At 51.6% G+C, this 18,701-nt stretch overlaps 1 protein-coding gene across 1 annotated transcript; it reads left to right on the top strand.

The window, feature by feature from the left end:
• Window positions 1–11,741: 11,741 nt before the first annotated feature.
• On the top strand, window positions 11,742–16,561 carry LOC137362498 (transmembrane protein 88-like). The gene is made up of 2 exons (XM_068026878.1): window positions 11,742–12,228; window positions 16,282–16,561. Exons 1-2 carry the CDS (start codon window positions 11,953–11,955, stop codon window positions 16,546–16,548), a joined length of 543 nt encoding a protein of 180 aa, XP_067882979.1. The 5' UTR covers window positions 11,742–11,952; the 3' UTR covers window positions 16,549–16,561.
• Window positions 16,562–18,701: the final 2,140 nt, after the last annotated feature.

Genomic DNA, 18,701 nt, shown 5'->3' with positions numbered 1-18,701 from the left:
CCTATTTCTTATGTTCTTATATTGACTCGCATCTATACTGCACCTTTCATAACCTCAGGAGGTCCCAAAGATGGAAAACACAGTAGCCAATATATGTTCAGCAAGATCCCACAGACAGCAATGAGATGAATGAAAGGATTTTTTTTTAGTTTTGTTACTTGAGGGATAACTATTGACTAGGACACTGGTGGGGGGTGGGGTGAGAATCCCTTGCTCTTCTCCCAGTACTGCCTAGGGGACGTTTACATCCACCTGAGAGAGCCAATGGGGCCTGGGTTTAACGTCTCATCGGAAGGACGGCACCTTTGACAGTGCGGCACTCCCCACAGTAATGTTGGCCTCGAATATGGGTCCAGTGTAGCATAAAGGCAGTCATGTGCCAGATGGCCTGTTTAGTTGTGTAGGTTCTATATACAATCGCTCAGGTGGGACTCAAACCTGCAACCTTCTAACCCAGAGGCGAGGACACTGCCCACTGAGCCACAGCTGACACTTTGCACGACTAGCAGTTCCCAGCTCGAGCTGCTGGTCAGTGTTGCGTCAGCAGACCTGAGCTGGGTTAGCAGGTAAGGGTCCATGCCGGATGTAAATAAAAGGCTTGAATAAATGTGTAGCTTAGTGCTCCAGGTACAGCACACCAGTGTCACATCACACAATCAAAATCCATAGATGTTTTGAGTACATACAAAGCCCATTTGGCCAATTCTATCTGTGCTGTTTGCCAGAGCAATCCCATACTGCCCTGTGTCAGCCCAGTTCACCAGGCAAACTCTGCCCCCCTGAAAACTGTTACTACCCCCTGTTTATTATATTTCCAGAATTCGTTGTCATCTGAAAACTTTGAAACTATGCCCTCAACCGAGGGCGGCGCAGTGGTTAGCACCGCAGCCTCATAGCTCCAGTGACCTGGGTTCGATTCTGGGTACTACCTGTGCGGAGTTTGCAAGTTCTCCCTTGGACCGTGTTGGTTTCCGCCGGGTGCTCTGGTTTCCTCTCACAGCCAAAGACTTGCAGGTTGATAGGTAAATTGGCTGTTGTAAATTGCCCCCATTATAGGTAGGTGGTAGAGGGGGATGTGGTAAGAATATGGGATTAATGTAGGATTAGGATAAATGGGTGGTTGATGGTCGGCACAGACTCGGTGGGCCGAAGGGCCTGTTTCAGTGCTGTAACTCTTTTTAAAAAAAAAACATCCATGTCCAGGCCATTAATACATATCAAAGGAAGCAGTAATCCTAATACTGACCCTGTATCAATCCCCAAACTAATCCCACTGCCCCGCTCTCTCCCCATAGCCTCATGTTGGTTCCCAAACCACCTGCCGCAGACCCAGTCTAGCAGCAATGTCCTTTAGGACTCGGCCAGCTCGGTCAGTAGTGGTGCTACCGAGCCACTCTTGGTGATGGATATTGAAGTCCCCCACCCAGAGTACATTCTCTGCCATTGCCACCCTCAGTGCTTCCTCCAAGTCCTGTTCAACATGGAGGAGTACTGAGTCATCAACTGAGGGAGGGCGGGAGGTGGTAATCAGTAGGAGGTTACCTTGCCCATGTTTGACCTGATGCCATGAGACTTCATGGGGTCCGGAATCAATGTTGAGGACTCCCAGGGTGACTGCCTCCCCATTGTATACGACAGTGTCACCACCTCTGGTGGGTCTGTCCTGCCGGTGGGACATATCCGGGGATGGTGATGGCAGTGTCTGGGACATTGTCTGCAAGGTATGATTCCGTGAGTATGACTATGTCAGGCTGTTGCTTGACTAGTCTGTGGGACAGCTCTTCCAACTTTGGCACAAGCCCCCAGATGTTAGTAAGGAGGACTTTGCAGGGTCAACAGGGCTGGGTTTGCCGTTGTTGTTTCCGGTGCCTAGGTCGATGCCGGGTGGTCCGTCCAGTTTCATTCCTACTGCCCACTGCCCCACTCTCTCCCATAGCCCTGTATCAACCCCAAACTAATTCCACTCCCCTGCTCTCTCCCCATAGCCCTGTATCAACCCCAAACTAATTCCACTCCCCTGCTCTCTCCCCATAGCCCTGTATCAATCCCAAACTAATTCCACTCCCCTGCTCTCTCCCCATAGCCCTGTATCAATCCCAAACTAATTACACTGCCCGGCTCCCTCCCCATATCCTCGTGTTGGTTCCCCCACCACCTGCCGCAGACCCAGTCTAGCAGCTATGTCCTTTAGGACTCGGCCAGTTCGGTCAGTCGTGGTGCTACCGAGCCATTCTTCGTAATGGACATTGAAGTCCCCCACCCAGAGTACATTCTCTGCCATTGCCACCCTCAGTGCTTCCTCCAAGTGCTGCTCAACATGGAGGAGGACTGAGTCATCAACTGAGGGAGGGCGGGAGGTGGTAATCAGTAGGAGGTTACCTTGCCCATGTTTGACCTGATGCCATGAGACTTCATGGGGTCCGGAATCAATATTGAGGACTCCCAGGGTGACTGCCTCCCCACTGTATATGACAGTGTCACCACCTCTGGTGGGTCTGTCCTGCCGGTGGGACATATCCGGGGATGGTGATGGCAGTGTCTGGGACATTGTCTGCAAGGTATGATTCCGTGAGTATGACTATGTCAGGCTGTTGCTTGACTAGTCTGTGGGACAGCTCTTCCAACTTTGGCACAAGCCCCCAGATGTTAGTAAGGAGGACTTTGCAGGGTCAACAGGGCTGGGTTTGCCGTTGTCGTTTCCGGTGCCTAGGTCAATGCCGGGTGGTCCGTCCGGTTTCATTCCTACTGCCCACTGCGCCACTCTCTCCCCATAGCCCTGTATCAATCCCAAACTAATTCCACTGCCCTGCCCTCTCCCCATAGCCCTGTATCAACCCCAAACTAATTCCACTGCCCTGCTCTCTCCCCATAGCCCTGTATCAATCCCAAACTAATTCCACTGCCCTGCTCTCTCCCCATAGCCCTGTATCAATCCCAAACTAACTCCACTGCCCCGCTCTCTCCCCACAGCCCTGCATCAATCCCAAACTAACTCCACTACCCTGCTCTCTCCCCATAGCCCTGTATTAATCCCAAACTAACTCCACTACCCTGCTCTCTCCCCATCGTCCTGTATCAATCCCAAACTAACTCCACTGCCCTGCTCTCTCCCCATAGCCCTGTATCAATCCCAAACTAACTCCACTGCCCTGCTCTCTCACCATAGCCCTTTATCAATCCCAAACTAACTCCGCTACCCTGTTCTCTCCCCATCGTCCTGTATCAATCCCAAACTAACTCCACTACCCTGCTCTCTCCCCATAGCCCTGTATCAATCCCAAACTAACTCCACTGCCCTGCTCTCTCACCATAGCCCTTTATCAATCCCAAACTAACTCCGCTACCCTGCTCTCTCCCCATCGTCCTGTATCAATCCCAAACTAACTCCGCAACCCTGCTCTCTCCCCATAGCCCTGTATCAATCCCAAACTAACTCCACTACCCTGCTCTCTCCCCATATTCCTGTATCAATCCCAAACTAACTCCGCAACCCTGCTCTCTCCCCATAGCCCTGTATCAATCCCAAACTAACTCCACTGCCCTGCTCTCTCCCCATAGCCCTGTATCAATCCCAAACTAACTCCACTACCCTGCTCTCTCCCCATCGTCCTGTATCAATCCCAAACTAACTCCACTACCCTGCTCTCTCCCCATAACCCTTTATCAATCCCAAACTAACTCCGCTACCCTGCTCTCTCCCCATAGCTCTTTATCAATCCCAAACTAACTCCGCTACCCTGCTCTCTCCCCATAGCCCTGTATCAATCCCAAACTAACTCCACTGCCCTGCTCTCTCCCCATCGTCCTGTATCAATCCCAAACTAACTCCACTGCCCTGCTCTCTCCCCATAGCCCTGTATCAATCCCAAACTAACTCCACTGCCCTGCTCTCTCACCATAGCCCTTTATCAATCCCAAACTAATTCCACTGCCCTGCTCTCTCCCCATAGCCCTGTATCAATCCCAAACTAACTCCACTGCCCCGCTCTCTCCCCACAGCCCTGCATCAATCCCAAACTAACTTCACTACCCTGCTCTCTCCCCATAGCCCTGTATTAATCCCAAACTAACTCCACTACCCATCTCTCTCCCCATCGTCCTGTATCAATCCCAAACTAACTCCACTGCCCTGCTCTCTCCCCATAGCCCTGTATCAATCCCAAACTAACTCCACTGCCCTGCTCTCTCACCATAGCCCTTTATCAATCCCAAACTAACTCCGCTACCCTGTTCTCTCCCCATCGTCCTGTATCAAGCCCAAACTAACTCCACTACCCTGCTCTCTCCCCATAGCCCTGTATCAATCCCAAACTAACTCCACTACCCTGCTCTCTCCCCATATTCCTGTATCAATCCCAAACTAACTCCGCAACCCTGCTCTCTCCCCATAGCCCTGTATCAATCCCAAACTAACTCCACTGCCCTGCTCTCTCCCCATAGCCCTGTATCAATCCCAAACTAACTCCACTACCCTGCTCTCTCCCCATCGTCCTGTATCAATCCCAAACTAACTCCACTACCCTGCTCTCTCCCCATAACCCTTTATCAATCCCAAACTAACTCCGCTACCCTGCTCTCTCCCCATAGCTCTTTATCAATCCCAAACTAACTCCGCTACCCTGCTCTCTCCCCATAGCCCTGTATCAATCCCAAACTAACTCCACTACCCTGCTCTCTCCCCATAGCCCTTTATCAATCCCAAACTAATTCCACAACCCTGCTCTCTCCCCATAGCCCTGTATCAATCCCAAACTAACTCCACTGCCCTGCTCTCTCCCCATAGCCCTGTATCAATCCCAAACTAACTCCACTGCCCCGCTCTCTCCCCATAGCACTGTATCAATCCCAAACTAACTCCACTACCCTGCTCTCTCCCCATAACCCTTTATCAATCCCAAACTAACTCCGCTACCCTGCTTTCTCCCCATAGCCCTGTATCAATCCCAAACTAACTCCGCTACCCTGCTCTCTCCCCATAGCCCTGTATCAATCCCAAACTAACTCCACTGCCCTGCTCTCTCCCCATAGCCCTTTATCAATCCCAAACTAACTCCGCTACCCTGCTCTCTCCCCATAGCCCTGTATCAATCCCAAACTAACTCCACTGCCCTGCTCTCTCCCCATAGCCCTGTATCAATCCCAAACTAACTCCACTGCCCCGCTCTCTCCCCATAGCCCTGTATCAATCTCAAACTAACTCCACTACCCTGCTCTCTCCCCATAACCCTTTATCAATCCCAAACTAACTCCGCTACCCTGCTCTCTCCCCATAGCTCTTTATCAATCCCAAACTAACTCCGCTACCCTGCTCTCTCCCCATAGCCCTGTATCAATCCTAAACTAACTCCGCCACCCTGCTCTCTCCCCAAAGCCCTGTATCAATCCCAAACTAACTCCACTGCCCTGCTCTCTCCCCATAGCCCTGTATCAATCCCAAACTAACTCCACTACCCTGCTCTCTCCCCATAGCCCTTTATCAATCCCAAACTAACTCCGCTACCCTGCTCTCTCCCCATAGCCCTGTATCAATCCCAAACTAACTCCACTACCCTGCTCTCTCCCCATAGTCCTGTATCAATCCCAAACTAATTCCACAACCCTGCTCTCTCCCCATCGTCCTGTATCAATCCCAAACTAACTCCACTGCCCTGCTCTCTCCCCATAGCCCTGTATCAATCCCAAACTAACTCCACTACCCTGCTCTCTCCCCATCGTCCTGTATCAATCCCAAACTAACTCCGCTACCCTGCTCTCTCCCCATCGTCCTGTATCAATCCCAAACTAACTCCACTGCCCTGCTCTCTCCCCATAGCCCTGTATCAATCCCAAACTATCTCCACTGCCCTGCTCTCTCCCCATCGTCCTGTATCAATCCCAAACTAACTCCACTGCCCCGCTCTCTCCCCATAGCCGTGTATCAATCCCAAACTAACTCCACTACCCTGCTCTCTCCCCATCGTCCTGTATCAATCCCAAACTAACTCCACTGCCCCGCTCTCTCCCCATAGCCGTGTATCAATCCCAAACTATCTCCACTGCCCTGCTCTCTCCCCATAGCCCTGTATCAATCCCAAACTATCTCCACTGCCCTGCTCTCTCCCCATAGCCCTGTATCAATCCCAAACTATCTCCACTGCCCTGCTCTCTCCCCATCGTCCTGTATCAATCCCAAACTAACTCCACTGCCCCGCTCTCTCCCCATAGCCGTGTATCAATCCCAAACTAACTCCACTACCCTGCTCTCTCCCCATAGCACTGTATCAATCCCAAACTAACTCCACTACCCTGCTCTCTCCCCATAACCCTTTATCAATCCCAAACTAACTCCGCTACCCTGCTCTCTCCCCATAGCCCTTTATCAATCCCAAACTAACTCCGCTACCCTGCTCTCTCCCCATAGCCCTGTATAAATCCCAAACTAACTCCACTGCCCTGCTCTCTCACCATAGCCCTTTATCAATCCCAAACTAACTCCGCTACCCTGCTCTCTCCCCATAGCCCTGTATCAATCCCAAACTAACTCCACTACCCTGCTCTCTCCCCAAAGCCCTGTATCAATCCCAAACTAACTCCACTACCCTGCTCTCTCCCCATAGCCCTGTATCAATCCCAAACTATCTCCGCTACCCTGCTCTCTCCCCATAGCCCTGTATCAATCCCAAACTAACTCCACTGCCCTGCTCTCTCCCCATAGCCCTGTATCAATCCCAAACTAACTCCACTACCCTGCTCTCTCCCCATCGTCCTATATCAATCCCAAACTAACTCCACTACCCTGCTCTCTCCCCATAGTCCTGTATCAATCCCAAACTAACTCCACTCCCCTGCTCTCTCCCCAAAGCCCTGTATCAATCCCAAACTAACTCCACTACCCTGCTCTCTCCCCATAGCCCTGTATCAATCCCAAACTAACTCCACTACCCTGCTCTCTCCCCATCGTCCTGTATCATTCCCAAACTAACTCCACTACCCTGCTCTCTCCCCATAGCCCTGTATCAATCCCAAACTAACTCCACTGCCCTGCTCTCTCCCCACAGCCCTGTATCAATCCCAAACTAACTCCACTGCCCTGCTCTCTCCCCATAGTCCTGTATCAATCCCAAACTAACTCCACTACCCTGCTCTCTCCCCACAGTCCTGTATCAATCCCAAACTAACTCCACTACCCTGCTCTCTCCCCATCGTCCTGTATCAATCCCAAACTAACTCCACTGCCCTGCTCTCTCCCCATAGCCCTGTATCAATCCCAAACTAACTCCACTACCCTGCTCTCTCCCCATAGCCCTGTATCAATCCCAAACTAACTCCACTGCCCTGCTCTCTCCCCATAGCCCTGTATCAATCCCAAACTAACTCCACTAACCTGCTCTCTCCCCATCGTCCTGTTTCGATCCCAAACTAACTCCACTACCCTGCTCTCTCCCCATCGTCCTGTTTCGATCCCAAACTAACTCCACTGCCCTGCTCTCTCCCCATAGCCCTGTATAAATCCCAAACTAACTCCACTACCCTGCTCTCTCCCCATTGTCCTGTATCAATCCCAAACTAACTCCACTGCCCTGCTCTCTCCCCATCGTCCTGTATCAATCCCAAACTAACTCCACTGCCCTGCTCTCTCCCCATAGCCCTGTATAAATCCCAAACTAACTCCACTACCCTGCTCTCTCCCCATAGCCCTGTATAAATCCCAAACTAACTCCACTACCCTGCTCTCTCCCCATTGTCCTGTATCAATCCCAAACTAACTCCACTGCCCTGCTCTCTCCCCATCGTCCTGTATCAATCCCAAACTAACTCCACTGCCCTGCTCTCTCCCCATAGCCCTGTATTAATCCCAAACTAACTCCACTGCCCTGCTCTCTCCCCATAGCCCTTTATCAATCCCAAACTAACTCCGCTACCCTGCTCTCTCCCCATAGCCCTTTATCAATCCCAAACTAACTCCGCTACCCTGCTCTCTCCCCATAGCCCTGTATAAATCCCAAACTAACTCCGCTACCCTGCTCTCTCCTCATAGCCCTGTATCAATCCCAAACTAACTCCACTACCCTGCTCTCTCCCCATAGCCCTGTATCAATCCCAAACTAACTCCACTGCCCTGCTCTCTCCCCATAGCCCTTTATCAATCCCAAACTAACTCCACTACCCTGCTCTCTCCCCATAGCCCTGTATCAATCCCAAACTAACTCCACTGCCCTGCTCTCTCCCCATAGCCCTTTATCAATCCCAAACTAACTCCGCTACCCTGCTCTCTCCCCATAGCCCTGTATAAATCCCAAACTAACTCCACTGCCCTGCTCTCTCCCCATAGTCCTGTATCAATCCCAAACTAACTCCACTACCCTGCTCTCTCCCCATCGTCCTGTATCAACCCCAAACTAACTCCACTACCCTGCTCTCTCCCCATCGTCCTGTATCAACCCCAAACTAACTCCACTACCCTGCTCTCTCCCCATAGCCCTGTATCAATCCCAAACTAACTCCACTACCCTGCTCTCTCCCCATCGTCCTGTATCAATCCCAAACTAACTCCACTACCCTGCTCTCTCCCCATAGCCCTGTATCAATCCCAAACTAACTCCACTACCCTGCTCTCTCCCCATCATCCTGTATCAATCCCAAACTAACTCCACTACCCTGCTCTCTCCCCATCGTCCTGTATCAATCCCAAACTAACTCCACTACCCTGCTCTCTCCCCATAGTCCTGTATCAATCCCAAACTAACTCCACTACCCTGCTCTCTCCCCTATCACTTAGACCAAGTGTTTTTGGTCACCTGTCTGAATATTTCCGACCGGTTCAGTGTTAAGCTGTGCGTCCCATTACATTCCTGTGAAGCCAGGTACAATATATTAATTTAAAATTCTAATGAAATGGCTGCAATATAAGGAGGTGGAAGTTGTGCTTCAGTTGTATAAAGCTCTGGTTAGACCCCAACTGGAGTAACTGTGTCCAGTTGTGGGCCCCACACCTCAGGGAGGATCTATCGGCCTCGGAGAGGGTGCAGTGCAGATTCACCAGACTGATCCCGGGGCTAAAGGGTTAAATTACGAGGACAGGTTGCACAGACACGGCTTGTATTTGCTCGAGAGTCGAAGATTAAGGGGTGATCTAATCGAGGGGTTTAAGATAGATTTTTGTTTGGTGAGGGGGTCAATGGGTTACAGAACCCTTGAACGGTGGCTCACTGGGTAACGTTCTCGCCACTGAATCCAAACGTTGTGGGTTCGATCCTTGCTCCGAAGGCTCGGCTGACTCTCCTCGTGCAGTACTGAGGGAGGGCTGCTCTGTCGGAGATGCCTTCTCTCAGATGAGACATAAAACCGAAGCCTTGTCTGCTCCCTCGGGTGGGTGTCAAAGATTCCTGAGCTCTATCTGAAGAAGAGCAGGGGAGTTCTCCCTGGGTGGCTAATATTTACCCCTCAAACACCAACACAAGAAATAACAGATGAGCTGGTCATTGCTAGTTTGTGGGATCTTGCTGTGATCAAATTAGCTGCCACGTTTCCTGCATCACATCAGTGACTTCATTGGTAAAGAACTTTGGGGCGTCGCAACAGGTATAATTGGCTGTGAATTGCTTTGGGATGAACTGGGATCACAAAAGGCGCTATATAAATGCAAGTCTTTCCTTCAAGGTGGCTAGATGGAGTTAAGCTGATAATCGCCCACGATCTAATTGAATCGTGGTGGAGCAGGCTCGAGAGGCCGTGTGGCCTCCGATACTGGGTCCCAAGGTATTATTTACTTTCAGAAGACTATCTGGTTTGTATTTGTGTGAATCTGTACTGGTTGTTTCCACCATTCCCCCCCCCCCTCACTCACTGGAATAACGTGTGTGGAATAATTATGCACTGCCGTCCGTCCGGCGGTCTCTGACCTCCTGATTTGCCTCAGCTGCCCTCCTTTGTCCTGCACTGTGACCCTTGACCCCATAAATGGGCGATGATATCGCTCCCTGTTGTCTGTATCTCGCTAAGAATCATGAGTTTCCCTGCTCTTTGCCCTACAACAGGAGACTATCAGCCATGACTCAGTGGGCCACACTCTGTGAGAAGGTATTTGGTTCGAATCCCACTTCTGCTCAAAATGCAGGACAGTACTTTTTTTTATTCTTTCATGGGATGTGGGCGTCGTTGGCAAGGCCAGCATTTGTTGCCCATCCCTAATTTCCCTTGACAACTGAGTGGCTTGCTAGGCCCTTTCAGAGGGCAGTTAAGAGTCAACCCCATTGCTGTGGGTCTGGAGTCAGATGTAGGCCAGACCAGGTCAGGACGGCAGATTTCCTTCCCAAAAGGACATTCGTGAACCAGATGGGTTTTTGTGACAATCGATGATAGTTTCGTGCCACCATTACTGACGCTAGCTTTCAATTCCAGGTTTTTATTAATTAATTAATTGAATTTAAATCCCACCAGCTGCCGTGGTGGGATTTGAACCCATGTCCCTGGGGCATTAGCCTGGCTGGCCCTCTGGATCACTAGTTCTGTGACATTACCACTCGGCCACCGTCTCTCCAGAGCGCTGCACTGCCAGAGGTGTCCAAGGTCCTGTGTGCCCGCTCAGGTGGATGTAGAAGATCCCCTCGCTCTATTTGACGGAGAGCAGGGGGAGTTCTCCCTGGCGCCCCCGGACGATGTTCGTCTCTCAGGCAACATCACCAACAGCTATCAGATTCATTCATCACATTGCTGTTTGTGGGATCTTGCTGTGCGCAAATTGGCTGCCACAGTCCCTACATTACATCAGTGGCTATACATCGAATGTACTTCATTGGTGAAGCACTTTGGGAAGTCCAGAGGTCGTGAAAGGCACGTTTCTCTTTTAAATTTCTCTCCCCTTTTCTTGACTTGGGCTCGGGCCTAGCTGTTTCCATGGTTACTGGCTATCCCTCACATAAGCAGCCATATTTCACGGGCAGGCCTCGTATCAGCTCCCAATTCCCGACATGGGTTTTTTAATTTTGCTCCTGGGATGTGATCGTCACTGGCAAGGCTGGGCATTTATTGCCCAACCCAGGTTGCCCCTTGAGAAGATGGTGACAAGCATCTCCTTGAACTACTGCAGTCCTATGTGGTGAAGGCACTCTCCCCCCCCCTCCCCCCCCAGTCCCCCAGCGCTGTTGGGTTCTAGCATTATGGGACCCAGACCCAATAATGATGAAGCAAAGCCTGATATAGGTTCAAGTTGGGATGGTGTGTGACCTGACGCAGAGTTCATCCCTTTGGCAACCTGGAACACTCCTAGGAGCCTAACCGGGCCTGTCTGTCTCTGTATGTGTCAGGACCACAGCAAGTGGCGCTTTTACCCACAAAGGCGACAGTCTTGTCTATCAGTGTGTCCCAATGCCTCTCTCTCTCTGTCCCTTATTAACTAGTCGAGGATGTATCTGATAAGCTTCACTTGTCTCCTCAGGTAGTTGAACTCTCGGTGGAGGAGATCCCTCTGTGTGCACGTGTGTGCTTTTATGTGTGAGTGTGTACACGGGTGAGTGTGAATCTGTCTGAGTGAATGCCAGCAGCTGTGCTGTCTCTGCGGCCTCTGAAGGCCCCTTTGAGGCCTACTCCAGGATGTAGTACAAACAGCCTGTCAGTTCAGCAGCTCACTCTCACCTCCCTACTGTGCTTCCCCCTGCCCCCACCCACACACTAATACGCTCTCCCCGTCTCTCGTGATATCACTGAGGGGGGTTATCTCACATTCCAGGATTAACTGTGGGGCCCACTCCTGGTGCCTGCGAGGAGAGGCCTGACGTCGCTCACTTTAGTGACTGTGAGAGAGAGAGAGAGAGAGAGAGAGAGACAGCGAGGATCTCTGAGAAAGCAACAGCTCTGGGAAACTCTCTCCTGCCTGGGCTTACAGTGAAGCTTCTAGAAAAGTCCATCCGGGCCGGGGAGCGCGTGCAAGGAGGCTTGACGAGGAGAACGCTTTCTCTGGGTCTTGGCGCCTCCATGTCTGACTGCGGGGCCTCGCCAGGCCGCCCGGCCGCGCGGCGCGGGAGTGTGGAGAGGCCGCCGGCCATCCCGCCTGCCTACTCCAGCGACCCAGGCCGTGACGAGACACTGCAGCTCCGCAGCACGCTGGACTGCTGGGCCTGTGCCGTGCTGGTCACTGCCCAGAACGCGGTGGTCGGCCTCTTCAACATCCTGCTCATTGCTGCTGTCTTCGGGACGGTCCTGATGCCCGCCTCCATAATGGTTGTGTTCGGCTTCCTCTGCCACTCGCAGGTGAGTGAGTGAGTCAAGCAGCACCTCGATTTTAAAATTCTCACCCTTGTTTTCAAATCCCTCCATGGGCCTCACCCTCTCCCTATCTCTGTGACCCTCCTCCAGCCCCACGACCCTCCGAGATCTCTGCCCTCCTCCAATTCTGCCCTCTTGACCATCCATCGATTCCCATCGCTCCACCATTGGCGGCCGTGCCTTCAGCTGCCTGGGGGCTCCCGAGCTCTGGAATTCCCTCCCTAAACCCGCTCCGCCTCTCTCTCTTTCCTCCTTTAAGACGCCCCTTAAAACCGACCTCTTTGACCGAGCTTTTGGTCGCCCGTACCGAATATCTCCTTACGTGGCTCGGGGTCAGATTTTGTTCGATAATCACTTCCGGGATGTCTTGCTAAGTTGAAGGTACTATATAAATGCAATTGTTGTTGGTGACCCGCTGGCCCGAAGTGACAGGAAAGGCCCAGGGTTTGACCCCCGCTCTGTGCTGGGTGATCAAACACCAGGTCGAAACGTGCGGGAGGTCGTTTGAGGGGTGGGGAGGGGGAGTTGCTAGAATCAGCCTCAGTGCCTTTGGGTGAGAGAAGGAACTGAATGTCAGGGCTCCTGATCCCCATTCAGCGTCTCTGTGGCTCTCTGTGTGCCCAGAAACGGATCGGGCTTCACTGCAACGCCTCCCCCCCCCCGATCGAATTGCCCTCCCGTACGTAAGGGTGGTCGCTTAGGTGAGGTACCTGAGGGGCACTTGATGTCCGCGGGGGCTCCCCGACCGATCCCAAGTAAGAGTCAAACACCGCACTCGAGATAGTCAGACTCACCTAGTCGTGGAAGTGAAGCACGCCTGGAGTGGGATCTTGCTGTGTGCAATTCTGGCTGCCGTGTTCCCTTCACTGCAACAACGAATGCACTTCAAGAAAGTATTTCATTGACTGTATGTGCTGAAGTGGTGAAAGGCACTATATAAATGCAAATTCTTTCTCACGGTGAACAGTTCCGGTCTCCATTTTACAGAAAGGAACAGGCACTGGGGAGAAGTTGCAAAATAATTTACTGGAATGAGAGGGTGTAGCAATCAGGAAAGAGTGAGCAGGCTGGGGCTCTTTTCTCTAGGAAAGAGAAGGCTGAGGGGTGACCTGATTGAGGGCTTTAAAATGATGAAGGGGTTTTGATCGGGTAGACAGAGAGAAGATGTGGGAGGAGACCAGAACTAGGGGGTCATCAATATAAGACAGTCACTAATAAATCCAACGGGGAATTCAGGAGAAACCTCTTTCCCCAGAGAGTGGTGAGAATGTGGAACTCGCTCCCACAGGGAGTGGTCGAGGTGAATAGTGTCGATACATTTAAGGGGAAGCTGGATAAACACATGAGGGAGATAGAAATAGAAGGATGTGGTGATAGGGTGAGAGGAAGTGGGGGGGGGGGGTGGAGGCTCGTGTGGAGCATAAACACCAGCACGGAGCAGATGGGCCGAATGGCCTGTTTCTGTGCTGTAAGTTACTGACGGAGGGTATTCAGCCCCTCCTCCCCACTCTCCCAGAACAGAGGAGATTTAAGCCATTGGACATCTAAGCACTACACCATCCCCCGGTGTCAGGCATAAAGAGTTCAGACAGACCTACACGCTGATGCATTCCAGGCGAAGGAGGAGACAGGGAGAGAGAGAGAGAGAGAGAGAGAGAGAGGGTCTGGCCTTCATCATCTCTGTGGTTGAGATGGTTTTACTCCTCCTTCCCCCTCCCCCTGTCACCCCCTCTCTCTTTCGAGAAGGGTTTCGGAAGAGTCAAGCTGCTTGCGGTCTTTGAAAGGGCGAAGGGAAATTCTAGGCCTGGTGTTCTTTATTGTCCCGGCCCTTAAGAATATTTTCCCAGCGCTTGGAGGGCCTGCACGCAGCCTCCTGGACCATCCAGCGTCCCGGCCTCCATTCCTTTTTCACGGATCCACTCCGGACACCGTCCACACCCAGCCCCTCCCTTGGAACGGTGCATCCTTGGCCTAGGAGTGAAGAGGGGCCTCAGATTGGGAGTGAGGGGCAACCTTGGCCTTCTGGTGTATTGAATATTTTATAAAAAGACAATTTCAAAACTGACAAGCATCGAATACCTTCCTCACTCCCCATACTACTTAATACCCCACCCAGTCTGCTCCCAATCTCCTATACCATGTATCATGCCTCTTACTTCCATCACACGCCTTTCATACTCACTGGGTTGAGATCAAGAATCAGCACACACCCCGTCAGCAGTCTCTAACCTCAGCCTTTCACAGGCCCTCAAACCTGTGGGAGTCCTCACTCCACACATATTACACTTTTAAAATAAAAGCCATGCTGATGAAAGGTCACAGACCTGAAACGTTAACTCTGCTTCTCTCTCCACAGATGCTGCCAGACCTGCTGAGTATTTCCAGCACTTTCTGCTTTTATTACACTTTTAAAACCTCAGTTTGACATCATCTAACCACCCTTTCCTGATTAACTTCTTCACTCCAACTTCTACCAAAGATGGGCCTTGGGCTTTGGGCTTTGTTACCTTAGGCTTTGGGCTTTGTATCTTGGGCTTTGGGTTTTGGACCTTAGGCTTTGGGCCTTAAGCTTTGGCTTTGGGCTTTGACCTTTGTACTTTGGGCTTTGTATCTTGGGCTTTGGGTTTTGGACCTAAGCTTTGGGCTTTGACATTTGGGCCTTGGGTCTTAGGCTTTGGACTTTGGGCTTTAAAGCTTTGGCTTTGGGCTTTGACCTTTGTACCTTAGGCTTTGGGCTTTGTACCTTGGGCTTTGGGTCTTGGACCTTAGGCTTTGGGACTTAAACTTTGGGCTTTGGGCTTTGAGCCTTAGGCTTTGAACTTTCTACCTTAGGCTTTGGGCCTTGGGCCTTAGCTTCTCAATTAACAGATGAGGTACTTGCAGTCTTCCGGTGGAGGTTTGTGTTCAAAACTAATATTTTGACTCTTTATTCTGATGCGGGTCTCTTCCCAAGTGGAGGCTACAGATGGAGGCTGGCGGTTGCCAAGCTGGGCCCTATACTCCAGTCTTGGCCACACTGCTATTTACAGCGGTTGCCATGGCGATATTCAAACTATGGTTTGAGACAAAACTATTAATAGTTCTGTACGTTCTCATGCACACTGAATGGTAGAGGACGGATAGAGACTTTGTTGGGGGGGTGGGGAGTGGGTGGAGGGAGCATCCTAATGGTACTCAGTCATCCATTAATCCCTAGGCCCCTCCTTTAAATCTCCCTGCTTTGAGTTTTTCTCCCTCTCTGTTTTTTCCAGAATATTCTTGTTGGATTTCTTAACAACTTGCGCTCATGGGAACAGTCTTAAAACTCTGGCCTAGTTTTATGCAGTTCCGCATGTAAACACTGACTTTCCGAGAAACACATAGTAGAAAAGAGGCCATTCGGCCCATCGTACCTGTGCTGGCTCTTTGAAAGAGCTCTCCAATCAGTCCCACTCTCCCTCCCAGCTCTTCCCCCAATCCCTGCAAATTTTTCCCCTTCAAGTATTTCTCCAATTCCCCCTTTTGAAAGTTACTATTGAATCTGCTTCCACCGCCCTTTCTAGCAGCGTGTTCCAGATCACAACAACTCGCTGCGTTAAAAAAAGAAATTCTCCTCATTTCCCCCTCTGGTTCTTTTGCCAATTATCTTCAATCTGTGTCCCTCTGGTTACCGACCCTCCTGCCACTGGAAACAGTTTCTCCTGATTTATTCTATCAAAACCCTTCGTGATTTTGAACGCCTCGATTAAATCTCCCCTTAACCTTCTCTGCTCTCAGGAGAACAATCCCAGCTTCTCCAGTCTCTCCACATTAAGTGAAGTCCCTCATCCCTGGTCCCATTCCAGTAAATCTACTCCGCACCCTCTCCGAGGTCTTGACATCATTCCTAAAGTGCGGAGCCCGGTATTGGAGACAATCCTCCAGCTGAGGCCTAACAGGTGATTTATAAAGTTTTATTTTTAACTCCGTTGTAACTCTGTTCTTACTTTGTAGTAGCTGCTGTAACTCTGCGGTAACTCGGCTGTAATTCCTGTGGTAACTCTGTCCTCTCCCTCGCAGGTTCTGAATTCCCATGCCGCCCACTGCAAGGAGCTTCTGAACGACAACAGTTCCACCGCCCTGATGGTGGTGGGGTTTGTGCTGGTGACGCCGCTGGCAGTCCTCGCCCTGGCTGCCTACTGCCGCCTCGCCCGCCACCTGCAGCTCGGCCTGTGCTTCATCCCCTACAGCAAGGCCGTGTACCGGAACCTTCCAGCCTCCCGCTACCGCGGGGCGGGCCTCTGCTGCCTCAAGACGGGCGAGACGGCGGGAAAGGTTTGGGTGTAGCCCCCCCGGAGCCAATGGAACATGTCACAGTGTGTGTGTGTGGGGGGGGGGGGGAGGAGTGGGGGAGGGGAGTTTGTGGGGTTCACCCATTACTGAGGGGGAATTGGGGGGGGGGGGTGGCGGGGGTAGGTGTTTGTAGGGTCTGTACCTAAACTGAGGGGGATTGGTGGGGGTGGGTGTTTGTTGAGGGCCACCCCATTGCCGAGGGGGAGTTCTGTGGTGCGGAAGAGGGCGGGGTGCTAAGAAAGGGAGCAATAAACATTTCACTCTTCCCACCCACACCACTATGGCGAATTCCACCCCTGCCCATCCTGGAAATGCCCAGGGGCCCCGCCTGCCCTCTGGTGCCTTAACCAGACGCTATTCAACTGCTGAAGGCATCGCGCCGCGACCTGTGCGAGTGATCTGGCCAACTCTGGCTGGGCCTGTTCCTAGAGGCTTCTCATGACCTCTGACCTCCAACCGTCCCGCCATTGGCCCATCCTCCGGGCACATCGCCTTCCCACGGCCAATCGGAAAGGGAACAGGCTCCTCAGTTGAATTCACCTTGACGGTCTTTGTCTCCCATCCCCGATAATCGTGTCACTAATAAATCAAAGCGTTTAAATAAAAATGAAAGCACAATTTTGATTAATGGCGCCCCACCTTATGATTTTTCACCTGATAGTTTCTCTTGGAGAGTCCAGGGCAATCCTGTAGGGTTGGTACCTCCAGGCCACATGGTTGGTCAGTCGGTATCCGTGGGGATGAGGACAGGGGACTCCACACGCGAATCATTAATTATCTCTGACTGAACCGTCCAAGGGATGTGGTGGGGAGGGGGTGCGGGGGAAGGTTGGTTGGTTGTTGGTTCCCGACATTTCACAATTTATTTGTCTCGGGTTGTTCGTCATCTGCATTTTTTTAGTTCTAATTTACTGCGAGTGGAAGCAGGTTGACAAGACTTGGGGAGCAAGGGTCGTGTCGGGAGCTTACGCCTCGCTCAAGGTTGGGGATGCGAAGGAATATTTTATCCTCGCACAACACCAAGGGGACTAGGTTCCCAGTAAAGGGAACTAATTTGGAGGTGCGGTGGGGATTAAAAATGGCAAGCTGGATCAATAAATGTTAAAAAAGCGGGGGTAGACGGAAATTTGAGGAGACCCTACACTCTCTCGGGGGGGTCGATAGCCCGACAACAACTCACCATTGCTCAGGGCCATGGGCCTCCCTGTTTCTCTGTGCACGCCCGCAGGGCAACTGAGTTTTGTAGAGAGCCACTGGAAATAAAATAAGCCCTTTAATAAAGAGGAATCAAGAGTCCGCGTACCTCTTTGCTGCGCGTGTTGGTCACTGGTGAGCAGGATGGAGCAGGCCTCCTGCACTGCCTTCTGGGTAGGATGATAGCACGGGGCTGATGAAGGGGTGATCTAATCGAGGGGTTCAAGATGATTAAGGGGTTCGAGAGGGGTCGATAGAGGGAAACTATTTCCTCTGGTTTGGGGGGAGAGTCCAGAACAAGAGGGCAGAACCTGAAAATTGGAGCCAGGCCCGTTCAGGGGCTGATGTCAGGAAGCACTTGTTCACACAAAGGGGAGTGGGAATCTGGAACTCTCTCCACCCAAAAAAAAGACTGGGGATCAATTGAAAATTCCAAAACGGAGATTGATAGATATTTGTTGGGTAAGGGGAACCAAAGCGGGTGGGTCGGGGGGGTTACGAAACAGAGCAGCCATGATCGAAGTCAATGGTGGAACACACTTGAGGGGCTGAATGGCTTCTTCCTGTTCCCTCTGCTCTGATGTATAATTCTGCAAATATTATTTCCTTTTTATTTGGCTCAGTGGGCAGCACCCACGACTCTGCGTCAGAACGATCGAGTCCCACTCCGGAGGCATGAGCCCACGATCCAGGCCGACGCTCCCAGTGCGGTACTGAGGGAGTGCGACACTCTCAGAGGCACCATTTGTCAGGTGGGACGTAAAAGATCCCATTCAAGTAGAGCGAGGGGGTGGCGGGCGTTCTCCCCGGGGTTCTTGGTCCAATATTTACCCCTCAGGCAACACCAAAAAAAAACCCCCCCAGATTATCTGGTCATTATCACATTGCTGCTTGTGGGATCTTGCTGTGCGCAAATTGGCTGCTGCCGTTCCTACATCACAACAGTGACTACT

This window comes from Heterodontus francisci, unplaced genomic scaffold (genome assembly GCF_036365525.1).
Source record: "Heterodontus francisci isolate sHetFra1 unplaced genomic scaffold, sHetFra1.hap1 HAP1_SCAFFOLD_913, whole genome shotgun sequence".
Classification (NCBI taxonomy): domain Eukaryota; kingdom Metazoa; phylum Chordata; class Chondrichthyes; order Heterodontiformes; family Heterodontidae; genus Heterodontus; species Heterodontus francisci.
Note: the sequence above shows the minus strand (reverse complement) of the source record. Positions and strands in the feature narration are given on the sequence as shown.

What these genes read in the sequence shown, in the direction of transcription:
- LOC137362498 (XM_068026878.1), top strand. Translation starts at nt 11,953, where the DNA reads ATGTCTGACTGCGGGGCCTCGCCAGGCCGCCCGGCCGCGCGGCGCGGG. An exon ending in GCTTCCTCTGCCACTCGCAG is followed by an intron (nt 12,229 to 16,281) that starts GTGAGTGAGTGA and finishes TCTCCCTCGCAG; the next exon opens with GTTCTGAATTCCCATGCCGC.